This window comes from Medicago sativa, chromosome 6 (genome assembly GCF_051527215.1).
Source record: "Medicago sativa cultivar Bolivia chromosome 6, Bolivia_mono, whole genome shotgun sequence".
Lineage (NCBI taxonomy): Eukaryota > Viridiplantae > Streptophyta > Magnoliopsida > Fabales > Fabaceae > Medicago > Medicago sativa.
The window spans coordinates 16,526,613-16,536,808 of NC_140754.1; the positions used below are offsets into that span (position 1 = coordinate 16,526,613).

The 10,196-nt window shown below is 34.3% G+C and overlaps 1 protein-coding gene across 1 annotated transcript; it reads left to right on the forward strand.

The window, feature by feature from the left end:
• The first annotated feature begins 7,069 nt into the window (after positions 1 to 7,069).
• Positions 7,070 to 8,766, forward strand: LOC146913254 (FBD-associated F-box protein At5g60610-like). Its single transcript, XM_085720898.1, has 3 exons — positions 7,070 to 7,927; positions 8,099 to 8,217; positions 8,757 to 8,766. Exons 1-3 carry the CDS (start codon positions 7,070 to 7,072, stop codon positions 8,764 to 8,766), a joined length of 987 nt encoding a protein of 328 aa, XP_085577024.1.
• The last annotated feature ends 1,430 nt before the right edge of the window (positions 8,767 to 10,196 follow it).

The following is a 10,196-nucleotide window of genomic DNA, read 5'->3' on the forward strand; positions in this document are numbered from 1 at the left end:
TATTGTGAAATCAGAATGATACAAGAGTATTTATAGACCTAAGAGTTGTACTACACAAACTGAAATGTACTACACTAAGATGATGAAGTACAATAGTGAAGTTACTTGCATGGCAAGTTACTATTATTCTCTATATTATTCTTCTCTATATGCTGCTGCAATAGTCCCCCACAAGTTGGAGGGTGATAAATGTCTATCATCTCCAACTTCGACAACAAAGTATTGAATGGTTGAGGGAGAAGAGCTTTAGTGAAAAAATCAGCAAGCTGGTCTTTGGAAGAGATAGGTAGCAGTTTGAGAATGTTGGCCTGCAGTTTCTCTCGTACAATATGACAATCTATCTCTAAATGTTTGGTGCGCTCATGAAACACAGGATTAGCAGCAATATGAAGTGCACTCTGATTGTCACAGTAGATAACAGGAGTCTTGGAACATTGAATCTGCAGATCATGAAGAACATATAAGATCCATTGCAATTCACATGAGGCTGCTGCCAAAGCTCTATACTCAGCCTCAGAAGAGGATTTGCTGACAGTGAGTTGCTTCTTTGTCCTCCAAGAAATGAGTGACTTGCCCAAAAAGAAGCACTGACCAGAAATAGATCTTCTGGTATCCCTGCAACCTGCCCAGTCTGCATCTGAAAAGCCTTGTAATTGAAGGGAAGCTTTTCGAGGGAAGAAGATACCACGACCTGGAGATCCTTTCAAGTATCTTAACACTCTTGTTGCAGCATTAAAATGAGTTTGAGTGGGATTGCTTAGAAATTGACTCAACTGCTGAGTGATGAATGTGATATCTGGCCTGGTGGTATGAAGATATAAAAGTCTGCCAATCAATCTCCTGTAAGCAGGAACATCAGAATAAGGTTGTGAATCATCATTGTGGAGCTTAACATTTGGATCAGAAGGTGTACTAATAGGCTTTGAATGGAGGAATCCTGAATCTTCAAGTAAATCTAAACAGTACTTTCTCTGGCATAAAGATATTCCAGATGAAGAATGAGCAACTTCAATACCAAGGAAGTATTTAAGAATGCCCAAATCTTTAATTTGAAAGGTGTTGTGAAGAATATGTTTGATACTTTTGAATTCCTCCAAAGAGTTCCCAGCTAAGATCACATCATCAACATAAACCAGCAAAATAGTAAATGAAGATGAAGTGGATTTAAGAAAAAGGGAATGGTCTGAAGAAGCCTGTTTGTAACCATTGATGATTAAGACTGAAGTCAACCTTTCATACCATTTCCTGCTTGCTTGCTTCAATCCATAAAGTGACTTGTGCAATTTACACACTTGATTGGGATTGGAATGTGGAACACCAGGAGGTACAATCATATAAACATCTTCTTGAAGTTCTCCATGCAAAAAAGCATTGTTCACATCAAGTTGATGGAGATGCCAATTATGCATAGAGGCCAAAGCAAGAACAATCCTGACTGTGGTAAGCTTAGCCACTGGAGAGTATGTTTCAAAATAATCTAAGCCTTCAATTTGGTTGTATCCCTTGGCAACCAATCTGGCTTTATACCTCTCTATGGAACCATCAGCATGATGTTTCACTTTGTAAACCCACCTGCAGCCTATGGGTTTAACATGAGGTGGAAGGTCAACAATTTCCCAAGTACCAGTCTTACTCAAGGCATTAAGTTCATCTTGCATAGCTTTTCTCCAACAATCATGTTTGTTTGCTTCAGTGAAGGATTTAGGCTCAGGTTGAGTGTGGAGAGACAAAGCAAAACAAGAATGAGAAGGAGAAAGATTAGTAAAAGACATATAATGTGAAATATGATAAGGAGAAGAAGATGCATATATGGAATTGACAGTAGGACATATGTAATCTTGTAAATAAGCAGGGGTGGATTTAAGTCTAGTAGAGACTCTGACAGGTGGAGGAGCAATAATAGGAGAATCAGAGGGAGCAGAAGATTCAGAAGTGTTGGGTGAATTGAGGGAACCATGAGGTGAATCTTCTGGTGTAGAAATAGGAGAAGTGGGAAGAGGTAGGGGGTCAGGATCATCAACAAAAGGTTGAGATGAGGGAGTGATATAGTGCCAGGTATCAATGGCAGAAGTAGGAGTGGAAGGCTGGTAAGGTAAAACTGTTTCATGAAAAGTAACATTTCTGGACACAAAAATAGCTCTAGAATGCATGTCCATAAGAACATAACCTTTGTAACCAGGTTTATAGCCTAAAAATATAGACTTCCTTGCTCTAGGTTGAAGTTTGGTCCTGTGAGATTGGATGGTAGATGCAAAACATAAACAACCAAAAACTTTGAAAAGATTAGAATCAGGAATAGAATCATGTAAAACATGATAGGGAGATTTATGATGAAGAAGTGGAGTGGTGACTCTATTGATCAAGAACACTGCATGAAGAATAGCATAGGACCAATAACAATTTGGTAATTTGGATTGAAATAAGAGAGCTCTTCCTACATTGAGTATATGTTGGTGTTTTCTTTCTACTCTAGCATTTTGCTGAGGAGTCTCAACACAAGACCTATGATGAAGAATGCCTTTAGAGTTATAAAATGAAGGTAAATCAAATTCAGGGCCATTATCACTTCTAAGGATTTTAGGAGTGATATGAAACTGATTTTCAATGAGAGTGATAAACTGTTGAACATGAATAGACACCTCAGCTTTGGATTTGATCAAAATGATCCAAACAAACCTACTAAAGTCATCAACAATAGTGATAAAGTACTTATGGCCATGAATAGAAGGAACACTCAAAGGACCCCAAATATCACAATGAATCAATTCAAATTTAGAAGTAGCATGAGATAAACTATGAGAAAAAGGTAATTTCTTATGTTTAGCAAATTGACAAACATCACAAATGGCTTTATTATCAACACAGATAGAAGGGTACAAAGAATGCATATTTGACAATCTTTGATTGGACAAGTGCCCCAATCTAAAGTGCCAAAGTGCAGTTTCAGGAATATGAGTAAATGTACTAGAAACTATAGGTTGAACATCTTTATTTATGGATATATTACAATGAGGAACATTAGAAACAGAAGACTGAAAAGGAAAAACTGAAGGAGAAATCCTCAATTTGTATAAACCACCATGAGGATCAGCCAAACCAATCATCCTGTGGGTAATCAGATCCTGTATAATGCATTTATCAGGTAAAAATTGGACATAACAATTCAAGCTACTAATGATTTTGGCAATAGAAATCAGATTAACCTTGAAATGTGGTGAATATAGAACATTAGAAATTTTAAAGTGTGGAGAAAAGACAACAGTACCAGCATGATGTATGGTAACAATGGTTTTATTTGGTAAATGAACATGAACAGGTTTAATAGATTGATATGAAGTAAAATAGTTTAAAGAAGAACAGATGTGCTCATTAGCACCAGAATCAAGTAACCAATCATGAGATGAATCAGATAAAGCACAAGAAAAAACAGTTGATATACCTGAAGGAGGAGTACCAGAGGAAGAAGGGAAATTGGGAGTAGAAGCAATATGGTTTGAGGTTGGGGGAGAAGGAGTGGAGCCTGAAGCAAGCAAATGTGATTGCTGAAGAAGAGATACAAGATGATTGTAATGCTCCTGAGTCAAACCAGTAGGAGGAGAATTGTCAACTGCAGAATTCACAGGCTGAATCTCTGCATTGCTAGAAGAAGCATTAGTAGCATTTGCTGTAGGATTGGACTTATATGAATTGGGGTATCCATGCTTCTGATAACAAAACTCCACAGTATGGTTTGTACGTTTGCAAAAAGTACAAAACCTAGAGTTATTCTTGGAACCAGCAAATGATTTTCCATTTCCATATTGCTTCTTAGAATCAGAAGCATTAACAAGAATGCTTGAGTCTTCTGAAACAGAGGGAAGAGAGACTGTACCATTATTACTCTCCTCTTGAATAACCAATGAATACACCTTATTAATTGAAGGTAATGGATCCAAAAGAAGGACTTGAGACTTGATAACATTGAAGTTATCATTCAAACCAGTCAAAAATTGAATCACTTGATCCTCCATACGATGTGCGCGTGCAGATCTCATAGCTTCACACCGGCATGGAAAAGGACAAGTGCAATTAGGCATTGGACGATGAGAGTTAAGCTCTTCCCATAGAGTTTTCAGTTCAGTGAAATACTCTAAAACGGTTTTAGATCCTTGCTTCAAATTGTTGATAGAAGAACGTAAGGAAGCTATGCGAATACGATCAACTTTTGCGAAGCGTTCTTTGAGTTCATCCCAAACGTCAATGGCGTGCTCATGAAACACTAAAGTTTGAGCAATTTGTGGAGAAACAGAGTTGATTAACCACGAATAAACCAGATGATTGCACCGTTCCCATGCATCACGGTTCAAATCAGCAAGATCAGGAATAGGCACAGATCCATTGATGAAAACGAGTTTATTCTTCGCGCCAAGTGCACGTTGCATGGATCTACTCCATGCGAGGTAATTCGAACCAGTAAGGAGTGGAGTAACTACCACAGAGTTTGGACCTTCACTAGGATGAACATAGAACACTGAATCAACGTTTTGCTGAGTGTTCAAATTACGCACCATTGTTGAAGATGAAAAGCTTCAAATATGCAGAAAAACAGAGGAAGCAAGAAGAACACGAAGAAATCAATGGCGAATGTGCTGAAATTGCACGAAATTCAACCAGAGAAGATGAATTGCAGCGGAAGAAACAAGAAGAAAAATGGTTAGGATCGCAAGAAAAAAACGGTTAGGATCAGAACTACTCTCAAAGAGAGTGCTCTGATACCATATTATGAAACAATGGAAGAGCAAAATAAATCTTCATTATTGTGAAATCAGAATGATACAAGAGTATTTATAGACCTAAGAGTTGTACTACACAAACTGAAATGTACTACACTAAGATGATGAAGTACAATAGTGAAGTTACTTGCATGGCAAGTTACTATTATTCTCTATATTATTCTTCTCTATATGCTGCTGCAATAATCAGAAAGTGGCTAGGGTTTCCTAAAAAAAACGAAATCAAAGTGTCACGCTCAAACAGAAATTTATGATACAAATAAGAAGAAGAAAGAACCTTCTCTTTTATCTCAGTCGATACCAGTTTTCTTTTCTTCATAGCTGAATGAATAAATTTCAATTTTCTGCCTTGGTTTGGTATATATAGTAAGAGGCCCACCCAACAAGGCCCAATATATTAATTATGTTTGTTACTGTTATTGAAAAACATAAGAATTTTTATTAAAAAAAAAACATAAGAATTTATATTAAATTTATATTAGGTTGTGATGAATCTAAGTTATGAAAGGTCGAAAATTGTTTTTAACATGGGTACATGTTGTTAGATTCTTGATCTATTTTCCGATGATAATTATGATCTAGCATAAAGTCTTGATAGTAAGGTTTAGGTTCATCAGACACGAAGAAGAAGGAGAAAGATATATAGAAGCAAAAGAAAAGAAAAGAGTGGGGAAACAAAGATCACGTAGAAAACATAAAGGAGTTGAGTGATAGAGTTTTCAATGTCATCATTGGCACCGACGTTACATACGTTGCTGAAGCTATATTGCCTATTGAACAATAATGATTTATTTAATAATTAAAAAAAACTGCCGTTCTCTTTATATAAAAAAAAGTCACACTATCATAGTTTGTATAAGCAATTATAAACCAGCAAAGTCAAATAATCCTTAAAATTAATCGTAAACAATTTGAATCATAATCACTTATAAACCAACAAAGTCAAATAATCCATAAAACTAATCGACTTTGATTAGTTGTAACATGAAAGAAAAAGAAAAAACTTACAGGTTAATTCTGAATTTTGATACAGAGAGCTGAGAGAGGTTGAGAAAAACTAAACAATGAGGGAACGAACTATGAACTGTGAGAACCCTACTTATTAATATTTAATGTAGTTCTAACAAATCATTTTCTAAAATATTTTGAGTCCTAATCTTTTTTTTTAGAGGATTTAAAGTCCAATCTTTAACATTATTTTTTGCTCAAGTTTGTTACAAATCTATTTTTAGATGATTTAAAATCCAATATTTAACATTATATTATGCTCACATTTGTTACTAATCTTTTTTTTCAGAGGATTTGAAGTTCAATCTTTAACATTATTTTTTGTTCACATTTGTTACTAATAATTTTTTTTAGAGTATTTAAAGTTCAATCTTTAACTTTATTTTTTTCTCACGTTACAAATCTTTTTTTAGAGGATTTAAAGTTCAATCTTTAACATTATTTTTTTCTCACGTTTGTTACTAATCTTTTTTCTAGAGGATTTAAAGTCCAATCTTTAACATTATTTTTGGATCACGTTTATTACTAATCTTTTTTAGAGGATTTAAAATCCAATCTTTAACAATATTTTTTGCTCACGTTTGTTACTAATCTTTTTTTTAGAGGATTTAAAGTCCAATCTTTTACATTAATTTTTGTTCACGTTTGTTACTAATCATTTTTTTAGAGGATTTAAAGTCCAATCTTTACCATTATTTTTTGCTCACGTTTGTTACAATTGATCAAAGGCTAAGGAAGAATAACTTATATTAATAAAATAATATGTAAATACTGTTTTTTTTGGAATGGATATGAAAATACTTGGTCATCTTTGTCGGTTGTATTGAGGGGAACAACACAGATGTACAACATAAAAGCGGCTGATAAAAAAGCAACATGAGTTTTTGTTTTGTGCTAGTTTTTTGTGAGTTTGATCTTTGGTTAACGGAGGTAAAAGAGGGTTAACATGGACGATTAGTGACATGGATTTTTAATCCACGTGTTATTTTATAATTGGCTATTTGTATTTAAAATTAAAGGTATTTTTGGAAAAAAAGTCAAACCTAAAAGTGTGCTGAAAGGGTAGTTTTCTTTATATATAGAATAGATTTACCAAATTGCAGTTTCTCTCCAAAACTCGTTTATATCCGTACATAAAATAATGAAGTGCAATAATTATTTTAGATAACATTATTTTTTTAGATGAAATATCAAAATATTGGTTTGGACCTTCGGTTTGTTGCGTGGGCCTTTTAGTATAAATAGCAACCAAGTTATACGATTGGGAGAATTTATTCAATCCTTTAGCTATGAAGAAAAAAAGGGAACGACGAGAATCAAAGGAAAATAGGGTTCATTCAACTTCTTCTTCTTCTTCTACGGTTCAGGTTAATTGTTACTCACAGGAGGCACTCTACAATTGTGAAAACAATTTGGTCGATAGAATTAGTGATTTACCAGATGAGTTATTGCTTTACATTCTCTCTTTTCTCCAAACCAAACTGGCTTTTACTACGGCCATTCTTTCCAAGCGGTGGACCTCACTCTGCTATTCACTCCCTGTTGTTGAGAGCTTCCGGAGTTTTGTCAATAATGTCATCCTCTCTCCTCTTCCAACCAACCAACCCATCAAAAAAATTTGCCTCAAGTATGACTTTAGATACCACCACGAAAATAGTAGATTTAACGTGACAAATTGGCTCGAAGAGGCAAAAAAACCTCATATACAGGAAATTCATCTCACTTTGCCTTTCCACACCTTAAAGCATGTTATTTTTGTCTCGCAAACCCTTGTTGTTCTCAAACTTGAAAGTTTATATGTTGGAAAGGATACTTCGAATGTTCATCTTCCATCGCTCAAAACCCTAAATCTGACATCAGTTTCTTTTGAAAATCGGGATGATTACATAAATTTTCTCTATGCTTGTCCTATCCTAGAAGATTTGCATGCTGAAAATCGGGATGGTCTGTTTAATGGTATTAATAATGTCAAGTTTCTACCCGTAGATATGGAATGCACAAAAGTGGTATCTTTGAGAGCCATTCCACTCTTTCCAAACTTAATTTCCATCAAACTAGTGTTTCCTAGTTATTCACATATTTGTTGGGATGGTGTAGTAGAACTCCTCCGCCATTGTCCCAAGCTTCAAATTCTTTTCATTAAAAAGGTATTTTCATTTGCTTGTTCTTTTTTTCCATATATTTTGATAAATGTTATTTGATTGATCTTTATGGGGTCATTCGATCCATGCATAATGTTGATAAACTCACTTAGTGGAATAATGTTTGTTTATTGTTGTATAAATTTTGATAAATGTTAATTTATATCCCATTTGCAGTGGAGGTTTACCAGCTTATCCGAGGAATGGAAATACCCAATTTCGGTTCTTAAATGTGTTTCATCTCACCTCAGATCGTGTACTATTTTAAACTTACAAGGCTCGGAAAATGATCTTCGGTTTACAAAATATATTTTGCAGAATGCGAGTCTCTTGCGGGGCATGAAAATCAGCATTACTACTAGAAGAACTTGGAAAAAAAGTTGGATTCAAGAAGTATTGTTCTGCTGCCCAAGGAAATCTTTAGGATGTAAACTTTCATTTGAATGAGTATAGTTACTAGAATTGTCGGTTTTTTCATTAGTTTATATTCTAAATATGATGCAACTATTTAGTTTGTTAGTTCAGACAACATATATGGTAGATTACCATTGCGACTCAATAATGATTATGTTTCGATGCTTTTAATTTTATTTTTCTCTATTACATTGAAAGTGAGAATTATGTCCTTATTATTGTCAGAATTGTTTGACTGTACTTGTGTTTTGAATATGTTGGCACTGTTAACTGTCAATTCAATGCTACTGCCATGACTCAACATTTTTGGATGATAACAGTTGTTCTATAATTCATCTTCCAGACCTAGTCGAGCAGATAGCCTTGAAGAATTGTATATATTCTTTTGTTGCCTGAACATTCTTGTGCTTTTCTTTTTCAGCTCTTTCTAAAGCTATCCTTTTTCACCTCTCTTTTTTTCTGTTATCCTTCAATTAAATACGATAGTTTTAACGGTAATTTATCCTTCAATTAAATACGATAGTTTTGACGGTAATTTTTCTGTTATCCTTCAATTAAATCTGAAGTCATATGAGTGGGTGAGCGCGCACTTGTGCATGTATTTATTCTATCTTGTTTCTATGACATATAGCTTATTAGGTCAATTTTTAAAGTACCAATTCTTAGAACCAAAGATTCATAGTCAACATTAATTTGATAAAAAGCCATAGCCAGCAGAAGGAAAAATGTTAAGACACTTTACTTAAAAAAAAAAAAAAAAGCAAGATCATCAACATCACAATAATATTGTCGAACATATGAAAGAAATATATCACTATCCCATGAACAAAAACAGTTGTGACAAAGAAACAACTAAATCATAAACAAGTCAATCCTAGAAATCGTAGTGCCAAGATGATCTTAATTGATTGACATCGTTTAAAATCAAGCTGTCCACACCAGCAGATTGACAGAACTGAAGAATCTCTCTATAACAAGTTTCAACCGAGAAACCTGAAGCAGGATCGGGAATCCATACCAACGCATCTGCTGCACCAGAGTAGACAGAACAGCAGCCAGACTAGCTTCTGCTGAGTTCAGCCGCCTGGTCCATGACAGTTTTCAGTCCTATTTGTTATCCCGCCAATCTCCCATCTTAGCAAGTACAAAGTTTTTGTTTAGTCCTCATGATGTATGAAAGTTTCTGAGATGCTATTTCATTTGACAGTATCCTCGGAAGGCTAGTTATTGGAATTATATGTTACTTTGTATTTTAATATTTGAATGTTAAATGAAATAGTAATACATGGTCTGACGCTTCAACTGATATTTGATTTGCATATGCTTAATAACAATTAATTACGAGTAAATCATTTCTCGTATGCTTAACCAATAACACTAGTAATGTAGATCACACCAGTTTGCTATTGCTGTTATTAAATTCAGATTAGTAACTAACTTGTCCAAACTTAGTTATTCAATTTAAAATCCCCCAAATTTGACAGCCAGTGGGATTGTTTATGTGTCCTTAACTAACTTATTTATGTTGCCTAGTTTGAGGTTTCTTTCCAAATTTTGTATCAAGTGTCCTATATATCAAACACGATTAATTGTCAACAAATACGACTTGGAACAATTCTCACTTTTCAATACAATAGAGAAAACTAAAATTAAAAGCATCCAAACAGAATCATCATTGAGCTAGAATGGTAGTCCACCCTAGAATTTAAAAATACTGAAGACCATGCCTATATATGTTGTCCAAACTATCAAACTAAATGGTTGCAGCCGTCTGATTTAAACATCAAAATGCTCATACAGTACGTGTATATCTCCTATCTCATAATTTTTATATTTTACACTTTACATATATTTCAAAAAT